General features: G+C 42.0%; 1 protein-coding gene and 1 non-coding gene across 2 annotated transcripts in view; both read left to right on the top strand.

Annotated features, from left to right (window-relative positions):
• The window catches only part of Dnah6 (dynein axonemal heavy chain 6), a 296,200-nt gene that overhangs the window by 221,453 nt on the left and 56,515 nt on the right, over window positions 1-18,232 (top strand). The window contains exons 48-57 of the mRNA XM_023702951.1: window positions 3,010-3,162; window positions 5,306-5,446; window positions 7,029-7,271; window positions 9,335-9,502; window positions 10,400-10,635; window positions 11,643-11,904; window positions 13,235-13,358; window positions 14,198-14,394; window positions 15,655-15,858; window positions 16,534-16,659. Of these exons, the coding sequence (XP_023558719.1) occupies window positions 3,010-3,162; window positions 5,306-5,446; window positions 7,029-7,271; window positions 9,335-9,502; window positions 10,400-10,635; window positions 11,643-11,904; window positions 13,235-13,358; window positions 14,198-14,394; window positions 15,655-15,858; window positions 16,534-16,659 (1,854 nt within the window). The remainder of the gene's footprint in view (window positions 1-3,009; window positions 3,163-5,305; window positions 5,447-7,028; window positions 7,272-9,334; window positions 9,503-10,399; window positions 10,636-11,642; window positions 11,905-13,234; window positions 13,359-14,197; window positions 14,395-15,654; window positions 15,859-16,533; window positions 16,660-18,232) is intronic.
• On the top strand, window positions 17,857-17,990 carry LOC111813069. The gene has a single exon (XR_002818402.1). It is a non-coding gene; the product is annotated as a U4 spliceosomal RNA (small nuclear RNA).

Raw genomic sequence — 18,232 nt, 5'->3', positions numbered from 1 at the left:
CTGTGCTTTGAAGTTTGGAGGGTGAAGTTCAGAGGATCATTGCTTCTGTTAACAGATTTTCTGCACCTTGTAAAAGACTTTGACTTATTTTTACCAAGTTTCCTCCTTTAAATTCTAAATAATTAGGATCAAAAGTCAAAGAAAGAAAAGTTGATGCTCATTGGGTGAAAGGAGAAGGTAGCAGAAGGTAAAAGTGCGTGTAAAAAAATGGTTACTTGAACAAAATCAGGGAAATACACTTTATGCAAGAAAAGTAAAAAAAAAAAAAAAATGCTATGTTTCAGGCAAAATTTACTCTGTCTACAATGACCAACTTAACTGGTTTTGAATTATATGCTAGAGGACATTGACTCCACTCATGTATTTTCACCTTAGGATAAAACTCTAAAAATGAACTAAGGAATAGAAAGTGACAGACTTGAGGCATAAATGTTTTAAACTTGTTTTTAATTTTTAAAACACTGTAAGAGGATTAATTTGTGAAAAAATGATCATAAATTAGGCCTAAATAAGTTTTTCATTACATTTTAGAAAACATAATCTTTCCTAATAACACTCTTGGCCCATTGATTTAATCAAGGGAGGAATTTATGATGTGGCTCAAAACATTAAATAGTCATATAAAAATCAATGAAATCAAAATCTCTATTTAGAGAATAGGAACAATACAGTTAATATCAATAAAATGTGGATTTGAATCAAAAAAGTTACAGAAACAACAAAAAATAGTTTACTGAAAAGTTTAGGGAAAGGACTGGCCAAATAGCTCAGTGGATTAAAGCACCTGCAAGCAGATGCTGGGGCCAGGGGTTCGATCCCCGGGCCTGCCATGCCAGCCCCCCTCCCCCCTCCCAGGGCGCACTGAGACAGCAATTGAGACTGAGCGTGGTGGCATGTGCCTGTAATCCCAGCTCCTGGGAGGCTGTAAACAGGCAGATCACTACGAGTCCAATCTAGTGGTGAGACTCTGAACACCCTATAGACCCTTCCCTAAAAAATACACACACACACACACACACACACACGCATACACACACACACACATACACACACACACAGAGTTTAGGGAAAAAGAGCACAAGCAAGTATCAAGACAAGTAAGAATCAAGACAAGTAAGAAAGGAAACTGTAAGGTAAAAGAATAAATAATAAAAAATCAGACTGGGCAGGCCAGATAGCTCAGCGGATAAATAATAAAAAATCAGACTGGGCAGGCCAGATAGCTCAGCGGATTAAAGTGTCTGGTTAGGCAGATGCAGGTACCCGAGTTCAATCCCCTGCATGCCCTGCCCCGCCGGCCCCACCCCCAGGGCGCACTGAGATGGTGATTGAGACTGGGCATGGTGGCACGTGCCTATAATCCTACCATTTGGGAGGCTGAATTGGAGGATCACTACAAGTCTAATCTGTGAGACTCTGTAGACCCTGTACTAAATACATTAAATAATAATAATAACAATAATAAATCAATAATAATAAAAATAAATTAAGACAAAAAGAGCTAGTATTTGTTCTTGGGGAAAACTAACAGACATGATTGTGGAAAATTTATATGAGAAAAAACGGAAAGTTACAAATGAAGAAAAAAATGATCTTCTACCTTGTCAGAAGATTCCAATTTGATAAATTACTTTTAAATATTTGCATCAATTATGAGACAAAAACTTTATTTCATAATGTATAAATTAGCCATTTATATTTAAAAGAACACCCTAATACATAAATGATTACAGAATCTGAGCAGATTTTTAATGGAAAAAAAATAAAGATAATATTTACCTTTGCTAAACAGCAAAGGTATGTAAATTAAATTCTCCCAAAACAAACATTTATACTTTCCAAGCTAACAAAAAAAATGTTAAAAATTATTAAAGTCATACTTGAATTGAATGAGAAATAGTAAAATCTTCAAGCTCCAGAAAATATCCACGTACTTTAGTTGCTTAGTATCACTCCTGAGAATTATTTCCAACAGAATAATCCACCCAGGGAAAATAGGTGTAGGCTTAAAAGTGTTTGTATAATGCAGGCGGGTCCACAAACCCCCGTGTCCATGTCAATGCTTAGCGCAGTGCCTCTGTGGCGCCTCCACTCCCATATTTGTGGCTAAAATATACTGAATACTCTAAACAAAAAAGGTGGATTAATATTTATAACAGCACAGGAACTGAAAGGAGCAGGACACAAAATACTTGCATGGATGACTCGTACCAGGTAAGATACGGCTGCCTTTTAAGAAACAATGCAAGAAGCAAAAATGAAAACTCAATACCCATGACATGCTAGAATGTTACAATCCCATCCAATTTTTTTTCTTTACTTTTATTTTGTGTGTGTGTGTGACACAGGGCCTTGCTACACAGCTTGGACTCCTAGTGATCCTCCTGTGGCATGTGACACCACACCTGATTTTAGTAGCCGGCACAGTGATGCCAGAGGGGGGTTCCAGGGCCTGCACGGCACGCAGTACTTTCTTTTTTTTTTTTTTTTTTTTTTTTTTTTTTTTTGTATTTGGTTGTTTACAGGGTCTCACTATGCAGCTCAGACTCATAGTGACCCTCCTGTTTTCAGCCTCCCCAGCACTGGGATTACAAGTGTGTGCCATTACCTCTGAACTCTGAGCCCGCCCTGGGGGTAGGGCTGGTGCAGCATGTGATGCCTGGAATTGAGCCACAGTCCATGAGCTTGTCTAAGCAGGTGTTTTAGTCCACTGTGCTATCTCATCATCTCATCAGCCTTTTTTTTTTTTTTTTTCCTTTTTGAGACCAGATTTCCCTCTGCAATTCAGGCTGGGCTTGAGCTCACTTTGTAGCCCAGGCTGGCTGTGAACTCAAAATGATCCTCTTGCCTCAGCCCCCCAAGTACTGAAATCCATCTAATTTTTAAGGTTATCATTTCTTAATGATGAAATGAACTCATAGTCATTTAAAAAATAAATCTTTCCTTTATAATTTGCCTGTAATAAGTGCAAAATGCTTGAGTTACAGTGATAACTGCTTTCTTCTGCAGATAGTAGTGGAAGAGTTCCTAGAGGACATAAATAACATCCTGAACTCAGGCGAAGTGCCCAATTTATTTGAAAAGGATGAACTGGAGCAGGTTTTAGCAGCCACCAGGCCAAAAGCAAAGGAAGTCGGAATCTCTGAGGGAAACAGAGATGAGGTAACACCCACCAGGAGAGCTACCTGATTTCTAAAGAACAGGTTGTCCTTTCATGCCACAATCCACAAATCCCCTAAGCCGTGTTTCAGCCTGTTCAGGGCAGTCAGTCCACTGTGAACTGGAGGGGAGAGAAGGTGTGCTTTGAAGCGTGCTGCAAAACCCAGGCCACGAGCAACAGTCTCAGTGGAGTTGTACCGTCACCCTTTTCTCCTTTCTTCTTCCAATTTTGTGCATAAATCCAGTAATAGGAATAAATGGTTGAAAGACAGCACTATGCATTACAGTAAGTACTCTGACATTCATATTTGTCAAGAGAAATTCTGTATCACTTTCAATTTTTCTGTTTTAATACTATTTTGTGCTCTCTTTTTTTTTTTTATTTTTTTTATTTAGTACAGGGTCTATAGGGTCTACAGGATCTCACTACACAGATCAGACTCATAGTGATTCTCCTGTTTTCAGCCTCCCAAGAGCTGGGATTACAGGCATGTGCCACCTTGCCCAGTCTCAATTGCTGGTCCCAGCACAGCCCCCATGGGGGGCAGGGCCAGCATGGCACACTGGGGATCAAACCCAGACCGCTGCACTCTGACTAAGCAGGCATTTTAGTCTGCTGAGCTGTTGGACTGGCCCCCTGTACTCTCTTAAGAAAAGAAAAGAAAAGAAAAGAAAAGAAAAGAAAAGAAAAGAAAAGAAAAGAAATAGAATGAGCACAAAACAGCCCCAGAAACCGGGTGTACTCGCACACACCTGTAATCCCAGTGCTGGGGAGGCTGTGAGGAGGATTACTGTGAGTCCGAGCTGAGTAGCAAGACCCTGTACCAAGTAAATAAATAAGTAAATAAATAAATAAATAAGTGATTAAAAAATTAAGAATGAGCCCAGAAGATAAAATTTGGGTCCACAGTTACGGGCCTGAGACCAGAGTTCAAAGTGGAACTCGCCCAGCTCTCCTCAGGCAGAGCTGGCGTCCCACAGATGGCGTCAATCAAGATGCAGCAGCAAGGTGGTGTTCATTGCCGCTTTAACCTTAATGGAATTGTGCAAGCTGAGTTCGCACCCAGAGCACCTCAGTGAACTCTAAGTACTGTAAGGGCTTGCTGGAGTGTTTCAGAAGTGAAACAGCCAGAAAATGGCCTGAGAAATGGGCAGTTTCATCCTCCGGCATGACAATGTTCCCTGCCACACACTGCTTCAGGAACAGCAATGTCCTGTCAAATAAAAACAGATTTAGCACCGTGCAACTTCTGGCTTTTCCCAAAAGTCAAAAATGACACTGAAAGGTAAACATTTCCAGCCAATTCCAGACATTGGGGGCAGCTGGGAGAGTACAACCAAAAGTACTGCAAAAGAAGACTCACAGGATTTCTTCAGAAAGTGGCAAGAATTAAGGATAAGTATGCTCCCTTGCTTGGATACTGTAAGAATTTAAAATTTAAATATTAACCATATATTTATTATAGTACATACAGATAGCATGTCTATGTAAGCTAAGGTAAGCCCACAGGGACTGAGCGAAAGGATACAAAAACACTGGGAAGGCCGCAGAGTGAGATACTGGATGGAACTTTCTGGAATGAGTATAAGCACATGCTGTCGAGGTCAATGATTAGGAGTGCTTCTGCCTCCACCACAGCCTTCCCTGCACACCCAGAAAGCCACTCACCAGTCAGCATGCTGTGCTTCAGCTGCCAGCTCCAAAGCCACGTGTTGTCCTCATGTCAGGAAGTGGCTAAGGGGGCCACATCGCAAGTACTAGCCACAGGACCACGCCGTTTTCCCCAAGATCCACACCTGTGGACCGGATGCTGGCTCCCTGCTGCTCTCCCCACTTTCCTTGCCCAAACCTGGTTTGAATATCTCTCTCTACTTTACTCAAAAGGTCTCCTCCAATACCTAGAAGATGAGGACTCGAGTCACAGCCAAAAGCCTAACGGCAAGGAGTCTGCAAAATGTTTTCGATCTCCCCAGGGCTCTTGAAAGAAAGGAATCACAGTGGATATTCAACACAGCAATTCACACTTCTACTATGCTAACATTTTTTTAATCTGAAAGTAGCAACTTCAAATGCATTGCCAACACTAATCTTCACTGCTGCCTCATCCTACTTTTTAACTGAAAAAAATACTTTTCTTTTGGTCAGGTGTTTCAGTACTTTATCAGCAGAGTCCGTCAGAAGCTACACATTGTCCTCTGCATGAGCCCAGTTGGAGAGGCCTTCCGGTCCCGATGCAGGATGTTCCCCTCCCTCGTGAACTGCTGCACCATTGACTGGTTTGTCCAGGTGAGTGATTTCCTAAATGCCTCTGTGAAAAGCCAGCCTACTTCTTTCAAAGGTGGATGACATTTTCTGGGGCGTTGCATTAACTTTAAAGGCTATTGGGAGGGCTGACCAGATAGCTCAGCGAATTAAAGCACCTGCTTAGGCAGATGCGGGAGCTAGGGGTTTGATCCTCAGCCTGCTGTGCCAGCCCTGCCCACAGGGCATGCTGACATGGTGATTGAGATTGGATGTGGTGGGGCCCATCTGTAATCCCAGCACTTGGGAGGCTGAAAAACAGGAGGATCACTATGAGTCCAATCTGTGTGATGAGCCCCTATAGAGCCTGTACTAAATACATTAAAAAATAATAATAATAAACATAAATAAATGCTATTGGGAAATTACTCATACTAGGATGACAGTGACTGTCACAGAACAAAGGCAGAACAGAATTTATAAAGGAAGAGAAGACCTTTCAATTAAACAGTGTAGTTGTTACCAGTGGCCATGGCAAGAGCTGTTTCACTGGATGATAAGGGAGAGGGCTCAAGAGAGTAGGGAGAAAAACCAGAGATGAGCATAAGCAACTCTCTCAAGAACTTTGCCAAAGAAGGTAGAGTTGAGGATAAGAGCTAAGCGGGGAAGGGTGTGTGAGGGGTATTTTTAAGTGAGAAAATTAAGCAGCATGTGTGTACCTGCTGAGAATGGTCATCATGAAGAGACATCCATTGACGACCCAGGTAGTGTTAGTTGTTGGAAGATCCATGTCCCTAAATAAGCAGTGAAGGATGAGGTCAAGTCATCAGTGAGGGGACCTAACCACCCTGAGCAGGGAGGATGGACAGCTTGCCCTGACAGGGAGGACAGCAGAGGTGCCCAGTGGACGTGGGGGAAGGCTGAACTCACAGAAGTTCTATTTCCATTGCTTCTACTTTTTTGTCCATGCGGGAAGCAAATTCATCAGCTGAGAATGAAGAGGAACGGTTGGCAGCCTGAGGAAGTAAAATAGGATGTGAAATACTCAGGAGGAGACAAAAGTGACATAAGAGAAAATGTAGAAACCTTTGTGGACTGCACAGAAGAGTTAACTGTTGTGCATTTAAAGCAAAGCCCATCTGCATGACTATGTGCATTCTGCTTGGTTGCATCTGAACAAGGTTCCAGTAAACTCAAAGGACCAGGAGAGGAGTAAAGAAGTAGAAGTGTGTTCAGGAAAGAGATTATGATGATGAGCCTGATGTTCCAACAGAATAATAAATACAGCAAGGACATGAGGTTCTCTCAGTGTGTATGATTCCATCTGTGGGATCCTACAGACACTACAGACACCCAATCATTCAGTCAGTCAGTCCCTACCTATTTTTTAAACACTTCTGTCTGCTTGACATTGTGCTAGAGACCATCCCCTGGCCCCCACCACCACTGATGGACAGGGATGAAATTCATTTCCTGAAGCACCGTAGCTTATTACCAAGCTTAGGAGTTATCTAGCTAAGAGAGATTAGCCAAGAAAATGCTCTGGAGAAATACAGCTTGCTTGGTTGTTATTTTGCCTGTTATTGAAATGACCAACAAATTTCCCAGATTGCTTCTTTACTTACAGTGGCCCAAAGAAGCACTTCTTTCTGTATCAAAGACGTTTTTCTCAGCTGTGGACCCTGGCAATGAAGAACTGAAAGAGAAGCTTTCTCTCATGTGCGTCAACGTGCACCTGAGCGTCTCCCAGATGGCAGACCGCTACTACGCCGAGCTCCGCCGGCGCTACTACACAACGCCCACCTCCTACCTGGAGCTCATCAACCTCTACCTGTCGATGCTGACCGAGAAAAGGAAGCAGTTGGTTTCAGTAAGTTCAGTGCTGTTGACAAGAACAGGTTATTTGCTTGAACCCCAAAGTTTCAGTAATGAATACCAAATCTGTATACCTGTCTTACTTTTTAAAACCATCTTTGTCCTGACCCGTTCCCTTAGCCACTTACTATTTGTCTACAAAAGGGTCCTGGGCTGTCACTCCAATGGCTCCCCCTTCCTAGTGCCTTATATTCCTTCTAACATTTATATAATGATCTGTAGAGCAATGTGTAACAGTCTAATGATGTATAGTCCAACAACATCGAAGTCAAGCAGAGTCCTAGTCATCTCTACCATATTTAATATGGAAGAAGACCTCTTGTGAAGCCATAAAGATGGGATCTTAGTGCTGTGACACATGCCATGCTCCCCAGTACGACCACAGACTTTGGGGTCAGCCACAGCACATGGAACCTAAGCTCTGCTTTTCGCAGCATACCCTTGAGCATGTTAGGTGATTTCTGTAAACTTTAGCAGGAAGTGAAGTTTAAGAAGTGTTTATATCTTAAGAAACTTTACTGGGCTGGTGAGATGGCTCAGTGGTCTAAGGCACCTACTTAGAACAAGCTAAGCCAAGCAAGGCACAGGGACCGCGGTTCAATCCCCCAGCACCACATGCCAGCCCACCTGCCCCCTGGTGGGCTGAGCTGGCCACATACCAAAAAAAATAAATAAATAAATATTTAAAAAAAAAAAAAAAAAGAAACTACTGTAGTAATGACACCACAATGTGCAACCTGCCTGGCTACTTAATTCTAACCTGGGATGAACAGTTCCAACAAGCATGTCTAGAATACAAAGTAAGCTGTGATTTTACTGCACAATTCTCATAGGTGGAAAATTAAATTGAATATTTAGTCTGTCCATTTTGTTTTATAATAATCTTATCACTTATTTTGGTACCATGGATTCCAATTGCCTGTTTAGTTAAAAAAAAAAAAACTATAATTTTGGGCTTATTTTTAGCTTGAATTTTCTCATTAAAGACTCTGCCATCAAATGTTCTACCAGCCACATCTCAGGCACCTATGTCAACAGTGCTTAGGTGCTGCTCCACCCTAATGAAACCATCTTTGAACTCCTCCGCTTAAAATGTCAGTGTTCTGACAGAGTATTTTGTCTCTCATAACAAAATAAAAACAGCCATCCCAAAAAAGTATCTACAGTGTTCTCAAATTGTTTTTGGACACAAGATTTTTTTTTTTTTTTTTTTCGGAACCGGGAATTGAACTCAGACCCTTGTGCTTGGCAGGCAAGTGCTTATTCCACTGAGCCATCTCCCAGGCCCCTCTCAAATTGTTGTAGAAAATAAATAATGCAATCCTTGGACTATATAAAATATTCAGAGCATAGTGGCCACCATCCTCATTATCTTTGCGCTTTTAACATGACCTAAAATTTTCAGCATGTTAAGCACAACAAAAATGGAATCATTTACCATTTAGATATTCAGAGTGTTTTTCAGAGAATTTTTACCTCAGAACGCGTGCCTTGTAAGGTAACTTGGGAGACACATTTTTTAACCTCCCAATTTGAACCAAGCTTTCTGACTCACCTTCAAGAAGCAGCTCTTCTCAGTTGTCTCCTCTGCCACATGTGCTTGTCCAGAGTTTTCACCTTGGAAACAGAAGCCAGCTGCACACCCACAGCCAGGCGCCCAAGACCCAGTCCCCTGAACTGTAAGCCCGGCCTGGCTGGTGCACCTTGTGTGAACAGCTGTGACCTCCAAGGACACCTGTCTGAACTTGTCCCTCCCTCTCTCAACATGCAATATGGAGAATAAAAACAATGCAGTGTGAGCCTCACCAAGCCAAGGCCAGGAGTGCGCCGTAGCTGTGGCCGGGAGACATGACTTCAAATGCCTCCCGCTGCACCGTGTGGCCACTTCCCAGAGTTCCTTTAGCTGACAATTTCCCAACTTGCAGCATTTTCACAGCTTGAAGTATTACTCATTGATTCACTAATTTCATGGTGTGAAGTTTACTGTATGAGTAATAGACGCCAGTGAACTTGTGTTCTATGATATCCCGTTTAATGCAATTTTTGGTTGCCATTTAGGCACGAGATCGGGTGAAGAATGGTCTCACCAAGCTGTTAGAAACAAACGTGTTAGTAGATAAAATGAAATTAGACCTTTCCGCTTTAGAACCTGTGCTCCTCATAAAATCACAAGATGTTGAGGCCCTAATGGAAAAATTGGCTGTGGATCAAGAAAGCGCTGACCAGGTATGAGTCGATGGGGGTTGAGAAGAAGCAGCCAGCAGCTGGCCGCTCACAAAGACTGCTGCAAAGTCAGATTACTTTGCTACATATACCATTAAAATAATTAAGTGGAGAAAAGGAGAGGAGGGTAAAGGGTTTGAAACAATCAAAATATGCTATATGCATATTCCCCTAAGTGGACATTGCTGTTCTGCGTTACAAACATGCTCAAATACAGTGGTGATGATGCTGTAATAGATCTGGCCCGGAGATTGTTGTCAGCAAGGTGGCAGTGTTTTTAAGTTGTGAAGTCTCCTTGTATTCACTTAGCCTGGTTCTGTGCTAGAGGAGGAGGCAGCTCAATATGTGGGACTGAAGTACTGAAAGGAACAGCGCCCCACGCAGCAGCTATCCTTCTCCTAAGAAAGAACCGCTTGCTATAATAGTATAATCCCACTGTGGTACCAATAAGGCATGAGGTGGCCGAGCAGCATCAAATGTAATCTAGTAATTCCTGCTCATTATTGATCTAATCCAAAGGGCAAATACAACCCATTATTGTTAGCTTTATTTTAAAACATTGAAATTCAAATACAGCTGAGTAGCCCTTTTCTGAGATACTTGGGACCAGAAGTGTTTGGTATTTAGGATTTTCCCAGCTTTTGGAATATTTACATATCCATAGTGAGATGTCTGCAGGGTGAGATCCAAGTCTACACCTAAATGTACTTTTGTATAAAACGAAGGTCACTTCAGGCAGCATTTTCAGTGTGCCCGTGTTCTGGCTGGGAAATTTCCATTTGTGGCACCAGGCTGGCACTCAGAAAGTTTCAGATTTTGGAGCAGTGTAAATTTCAGGCTTTCCAATTGGGAGCTCGGTCTCTAACGAGTCTGCTTAAGCAGTTGCGTTCCAACCGGCAGGTCCGCAATATTGTGCAAGATGAAGAGGCAATAGCAAAAGTGAAAGCTGAGGAAACCCAAGCAATAGCTGACGACGCTCAAAGAGATCTTGAAGAAGCTCTACCTGCACTCGAAGCTGCCAATAAGGCCCTGGATTCTTTAGATAAAGCCGATATATCTGAAATCAGAGTTTTTACAAAGCCGCCAGATTTGGTCATGACTGTAATGGAAGCAATCTCTATTCTCTTAAATGCCAAGTGAGTAACTCAGGGTCACGTATTACTAGAATATCGGGTGGAATGTCTTTACTCTTTTCCCCTATTTTCATATAGTTTGTTCATTCTCTTCCAAAATCTCTCATTAATTTGATCAGTCATTCAACAAATTGACCCAACAGGCATTTTTTTTTTCAGCATCTATTTTATGCTCAATCATGGAAGAGGTAAAGTTTTGTCCTCCAAGATGCAGACACCCCAGTGGGGAGTGAGATACAAGACAACACTTTTTCAGAGTGTTAGCTCAGGTGGAGGTGTGACCGTGACAAGACTTCAGGGACTTGAGATGCTCATGGAATGGGACAGCACTGGGTCTGGTGGAGGGACAGAGACAAAATCACGAAAGATCCTGTATGTATCCACCAAGCAGTTCAGACTTCACTATGAAGAAATGTAATTTTCCAATTTTCCTAAGCACCCCCAGGATATGATGTCATTATGACTGGCACCATGGCATGGGGCAGGAGCCTCCACAAAGCACAGATAGAAAGCCCATGAACAGAGGAATTGAGAGCTATTAAACTTTTTTTTTTAACCTAATCATATATTTATAGTAGAAACAGCAGTGTGGCAAAAGTTCTAAAGAGCAAGGTTGACAAAAAGAAAGGCCAGTTAGAAGTTTATTTTTTGTGATGTTCCTGCAGGAGATTTTTTTTAAAGGTCAAAACTAAAGCAAAAGAGATAAAATGTGAGAACCTAGAGCATTTTTGAAATGAAATAATTGTTGCCATAATTCTTTACATTCTATAACCCTACTGTTTTATAATCTTTTTCTGCGACATCTGGGTTGGGTAGCCCCTCGGTCATCCAATTATCTTTCTCCTCGTGAATTAATTGTGGTGCACATAACTACCAATTACTGGAAGTATTGCACTGAGAGGAAAAGCCCCTACTTATTGGGATAACATCATGTTCTCAGAAAAATACATCTTTTCTTTTACGTAATTATTTGATTACAGTGTCGCTAACTTACCTCGTCTGTCTTTCAGGCCTGATTGGCCAACAGCAAAGCAGCTTCTTGGTGATTCTAACTTCCTAAGAAGGCTTTTAGAATATGACAAGGAGAACATAAAGCCTCAGATACTGGCAAAGCTTCAGAAGTATATTAATAACCCTGACTTTGTGCCCGAGAAAGTAGAAAAAGTATCCAAAGCGTGTAAGTCGATGTGCATGTGGGTAAGAGCAATGGATCTGTATTCGCGCGTACTCAAGGAGGTCGAACCCAAAAGACAAAAACTCCGCGCAGCTCAGGTACATTACCTATACTGTGATTTTTTTTTTTTTTTTCAGTACCAGGGATTGAACTCAGGACCTTGCACTTGCCAGGCAGGTGCTTATGCCGCTGAGCTGTATTCCTGGCCCCTATACTGTGCTATCTGATAGAACTAAAGGTCGTGATTCTTGGCCATTCAAGCTGTTTACGTAATGCCACTGATCCTATCCAATATGAACAGTGACAAGGTTTTTGAAAATTAGTTATTGTTTTAAACAATAAACTGACAGTGGAGGGGTTCTTTTTTTCTCATAAACTTTCTATAAAATCAGCCTTCTTCTAGTATAAAAGGAAAGTGAGTCCTTAGCATATTCATCTGAAAAAAGAAGAAATACAGCTATGTATTTTTGATGGACCTGCTCCTCTAGCATCTGATATTCTACACTGTACTTCCATTTGCTAAATACTCCCACGTCTGAGATCATGTGAGGTTTTTAGAGCTACGGTTGGATGTAAAGTCCCTAGTCTTCTCAAGAAAAACAAATAATGATTATTTAGTAAAGAAAAGAACCGGGTCAGGAAGATGGCTCAGTGGAATAAGTGCTTCCCTGGCAAGTGCAATGGGCCTGAGTTCAATCCCCGGTTCCGCAAAAAAAAAAAAAGAACCAAAAAAATCATAGGTCTAAAGGATGAATACACAAAAGTTTTCTAGAAAGATTTAGACAATAAATACTTTCATTATTGTGGGCTATCTGCTCTCTGTTTTAAGGACTCAACCCTTGTTACCCCCACACACATAAAAAGCCTTTGACAATATAATGAATAAACATGGCTATGCACCAAAATATTTTTTTTCAAATTTCCACACAGGTATGAAAGAACATCACAGAATATTCTTCTTTTGATTTTCTCTATTCATTGTAAAAAAAATTAAAAACATTCTTAGTCCACAGACTGTACCAAAACCAAGCCAGCTAGCTATGGCCTTCAGGACACAGTTAGCATACCCCTGAGGCAAACAACTACTTAGGAAAATTAGTTTTTTCACTATTGCATGAATATTTTATTTGTTTCATGATTTAAAATAATAACCTATCCTGGTATCAAACTGATCTCAAATGATGAATGTATCTATTTCTTTGTTCCTTTTGCAGGTTATTTCATTGAGCTTTTTGTTTTTATATTTTGCTTTTGTTTGCTTCTGCTTTTATATTTTTCCCAAGCTTTTAAGTGTTTTAATTATATATATCAATGAGGGTCTTTTTCTGGACATGTAAGAGAGAATGTGTCATATTTTGTTTAGAAAATCAATTATAATAAGTGGGAAAATTCAGTCTTATTTTTTAAATATTTGCTTGATTTTATTAGGCTGAACTTGATGTTACAATGGCTACCCTCAGAGAAAAGCAAGCATTACTAAAACAAGTGGAAGGTCAAATACAAGCCTTGCGAGATGAATATGACAAAGGTGTAAATGAAAAAGAAAGTTTGGGTAAGCGATTCATAAAACTTACCCTGGGAAGGAAGCGCCTGGTTTTCAAAGGTAGGAAGACTTTCCCGGCATTTAGGCCTCAGCCTTCCTCTGACATGCAGGAAATCCTTCGAGTGCTCCTCTTCACTCACCTCCTCGTATCAAACGAGGTGCTGTCTACAAGCAGCACCCTGTACCCAGTGAGGCTTACTGGAGCATACAGCATTGCAACTCAAGACAACACATGAGATTAATCTAGAAAGGGACATAAAGGTGACACAGACAGCACTAGCTTCAGCAGGGTAATGGCATCAGGAAGTTCTCAGGGCTAGATGTGGTGCTGCACATCCGGGGGGGAAGCCCAGGACTCTGAGGCTGAGGCAAGAGATCACAAGCATAAGCTCAGGCTGGGCAATTTAACAAGACTGTCTCAAAATTTAAAAAATATTAGGGGCAGGGGATATAGCTCAATGTAAAAACCCTGATTTCAATACTCAATACCAAAAATAAGAAAAACAGAGAGATTTTGGGAGCCAGGCACTTGCCCAAAAACCTACCACTTGGGAGGCTGAGGCAGGAGGACTAGAAGGTTCAAGTTCCACCTATGCAATTTATCTTGACCTTGTCTCAAAATAAAAAACAAATTAATTTTTTTTAAGCTACCAAAAGAGAGAGCTCTCTCCTCACAGAAGAGGCAAATTTACCCTTGGTTGACGAATAGAAAACAAAATGAGTCAGCATGAGATTTCATAAAGTGTTCAGGCCCTTAGTTAAGCAGCATTAATCCTTCTCCAAGCAAAAGCAGGTGGGTGACATTTAGGAAGATACTTAATAACATGACTTGGTGTTCACATGGCCAGCAAAGACCATGGCCCTGACGAAAGCGCGCCTGGTGCGCGCAGGAAAGCTGACGGCTGCGCTGGGAGACGAGCAGGTTCGGTGGGAAGAGAGCATCCAGAAATTCGAGGAGGAGATTTCGAACATCACTGGGAACGTGTTCATAGCCGCGGCCTGCGTGGCTTACTACGGAGCCTTCACGGCCCAGTACAGGCAAATGGTGAGTGAGGCCACCTCCCAAAAGAGCGGCCAGGCGGCGCTGGGGCTGCGGTGGGCTCCCTTCCCTGCGTTCAGATGCAGGCTGGCCACTGCAGAGGTGCACCAGGGAAAAATTTAGTATGTAAATTTATGTAACTACAGCAGAATACATTAATTGTGTTTGTAGTCATATGGGCAATTACATATAAATGTATATTACATTATTCTATATTATCTAGATGTTATACATTCATTAATCATGTTATATAATTGTATACAGTATTCTATTTTCCTCAGCACTCCACCCCTCCCATGGGCCATTGGTAGTCTATTCCTAGGATTCCTTAACATGTGTCTCCCTTTCCTTCTTCCATCTGAGAAAGTTCTTCCTCCAAAAACCTGAGAGATGGAGCTGGGGAGATGGCTCAGCAGAATAAGCGCTTCCCTGGCAAGTGCAAGGGCCTGAGATCAATCCCCGGTTCCGCAAAAAAAAAGAATAAATATAAATAAAAACCCGAGAGAAAGAAGGGAGACAGTGAGTCCCTACAGAGCTGCGAAGTGAGAACAAGCAGCACACAGCATGAACCCATGGTTTCTTGGGCTTTTCTCTTTCTAAAAACTAAAAACTCTCATTTATCAGAAGATAAAAGTTCCATTTTTGTACCATTTCCAGGAAGCTGAATTATCGGGAAGGATCTTAGAGTCCCTTTTATGAAGTGTTTTCCTGCAGAACACTTTGCTCTCCTCTTGTGTTACAAAACCTGGCCTAAGATTCATCTGAGGCCACAGGAGCTCGGGGTCACCTGGTGCCATTCTGCTCCCTGAGGCCAGTGGTGGCTTTGGGACAGACAGTGTTTGTCGTGTGCTCTTCACTCATGTCCCTCCCCTCCCACGGCCCTGCCTCCATGTGCCGATTGCCAGTGGCAACTCTGTCATTGTGACAATCCCAGACTTCCCCACATGCTTCAATACTCCTGAGACAAGCAACACACACCTTGTTGAAAATCCCTGTGACAACCTAGTCATGTACAGGACAGGAAACCTTGTCATCCAGGGAGAGGGACCTGCTCAAAGGCGCAGCCCTTGGTATGGCCCTAGCACCATGTCTCCTGACAACAAGTGCACTTCCTGTGTCCCCTGCTCTGACACCAAGATTCCCGAGGAGACAGTGAGGGACAAACTCTTCCAGCCACTGGCTTCCACTGGTCCAACATGTATTGCAAGTGCCTTTATTTATTAAGCATTCCTGAATCTCTCTCTGCAAACTCTACTCCTTGTACAGCTTATAGAGTGCTGGATAGAGTACTGCCAGCAACTGCAGGTCCCAATCGACCCCTCCTTCAGTCTCATTAACATTCTTGGAGATCCCTATGAGATACGGCAATGGAACGCAGACGGTCTGCCCCGGGACTTGATCTCAACAGAAAATGGCATTCTGGTTACTCAGGGGAGACGGTGGCCTTTGATGATTGATCCCCAAGACCAGGTGTGTAACAAATGCTTCCAACAAACAGCAGATATTAGCTCTGCTCAATATTGAGTTACAAATAAGTGTGAAAGTGGACTTTAATATATTTGTAAGATCATGGAAATTCAGGCTCAGGAGATAAGAAGCTTTCTGCTCTGAGTCCTTCACTATGAGGACAGAGAATGTAAGAAGGGACATATTTGACTTTGATTTTGGTTTTGTTTGGGAGTTGACCACTAGGTCTTCTCTTCTATGGTGGCAAAAATTCATTCCAACATAGTCTGCATTCCTGAAAGATCTAGGAGTCCAGATGAAGGCAAGGTATGATAAACCTTGAAAAACCTGCCTGGAAGTTACAGAACCTCACTGACTGGTCCCTAAATCCAAAGATCAGATGGTATGAAACAGGGATCATCAATGAAAGCCCTTATGAAAGCCAGGAAGACAAAGCTGAATAGCTTAAACACGGACTTTGCCTCAAGTGATGTTTTTCTGCATTTGTTATAAATTGAAGCCAAATGAAGAATGCCAAACATTGAGCTTAAAAGATGTTTTTACTGACTAGAGATTTTATTTTCTGCTTCCATTCTGTCTATACATTGAACAAAGTGCCTACTCTTTTTCTAAAACTTTTATTTCTTACCCTTTAACACACTTTAAGGCAAATGCTCTACTCTATGATTTCTCCTGCAGGCGAACCGCTGGATAAGGAACAAGGAAAACAAAAGCGGCTTAAAGATCATTAAGCTTACAGATCGGAATTTCTTACGAACACTTGAAAATTCTGTCCGACTTGGTTTACCTGTCTTACTGGAAGAGGTTTGCTTTTTGTTTTCTTCTCTCTGTTCTTAACTTTCGGGTCCTGATTAGTGACAGACATGGCCTGCGTCACGCTGAAAACAGTCACCTCTGTTTTCAAATTAAACCATTTCAGGCTGGGGTTAGCTCAGTGGCATAAGTGCCTGCCTGGCAAATGCAAAGTCCCAAGTCCCATCCCCGATTCAGCAAAAATAATAAATAAATAAAAATAAAAACTAAAAAGGGATGGCAAGATAGCTCAGAGGACTAACGTGCCTGCTTAGGCAAGCACAAGGGACCGCAATTCGATCCCCAACACTCCATGCTGCACCAGCCCCACCCCAGGGCAGGGTGTAGTGGTGCACGCATGTAATCCCAGCACTGGGGAGGCTGAAAGCAGGAGGATCACCATAAGTCTGAACTGCATAGTGAGACCCTGCAACAACCAAATATATTAAATAATAATAATAATAATAATAAACCAATTGTTTTGCTTCTTAAACAGTACATTCTCATATGGAGAGGAATCTGTTAATTAAACAAACTTTTCCCTTTCTGAGATGTTTTGTCAAAAGGAATATCTTCCGCTGTCAGACACCACTCACTCACAGGATGAATGTGAGCCTTAAAAGTTCAAAAGTAGTAGCGCACTCATTGTGTAAAGCCATGGAGCATTTCTGCTGGCATAAGTATTATTTTCTTCTGGGGCTTAAGATCAAAATGAGATCAGGTGATGGCTGATGAGAATAAACTTGTGTTAACAGGTCAGACCCAGAAGGCTGAATGTGCATGGTTTCTCTTCTGTGAGAAGCCTAAAATATAAATAAATTAGTAGAAAAAAAGAAAATGGTAGGAAACAAGTCAGCTGATTTTTCAGAGCTGGAGAAAGGGAGTTAGGGGACGGAGAGAAAAGAACAAAACAGTCAGAGATCAGGATCCACTGTAAACATGTATGAGTTCTCCAAAGAAAGCATAACTACTATGCATTAAAGACATACACTAATTTCAAAAAGAAAAACTTTTTTAAAGAATGAACTTGGGCTGGTGAGATGGCTCAGTGTCTAAAGCACCTACTTAGAACAAGCTTAGCAAAGCACAGGGACCGCAGTTCAATCCCCCAGCACCACATGCCAGTCAGCCCCGCCCCCTGGTGGGCTGAGCTGGCCACACACACACACACACACAAATAAATTTTTAAAAAATAAAGAATGAACTTGTAGCTTTGCACAGTGGCAGTAGCTGTGAGGATTATCCAAGGCATGATTATTACTAATTGAAAACTTTTCCCAATGCCTTGCCATGGCGACTTGAAGTATAGTCTGCATTAGCAATTTTTGGACAGCCTGTATGGAGACTGAAAACTCGTGGTTCAAAGAGCAGTTCATGAGCCAGATGTGATGGCACATGCCTGTAATCCCAGCACCTGGGAGGCTGAGGCAGGAGGATAGTTTCAAGTTTAAGACCAGGCTGGGCTACAAAGTGAGCTCAAGGCCAACCTGAACTGCATAGTGAGACCCTGTCTGAAAAAGACAAAAGAAGAAGAGGAAAAGGAAGAAGAGAAGGAGGAGGAGGGAGAAGGAAGAGGAGGAGGAGG

Source organism: Octodon degus, unplaced genomic scaffold (assembly GCF_000260255.1).
Source record: "Octodon degus isolate 3935 unplaced genomic scaffold, OctDeg1.0 scaffold00162, whole genome shotgun sequence".
Lineage (NCBI taxonomy): Eukaryota > Metazoa > Chordata > Mammalia > Rodentia > Octodontidae > Octodon > Octodon degus.
The sequence above is the reverse complement of the archived record's forward strand: the minus strand, read 5'-3'. Positions and strand labels throughout refer to the sequence as shown.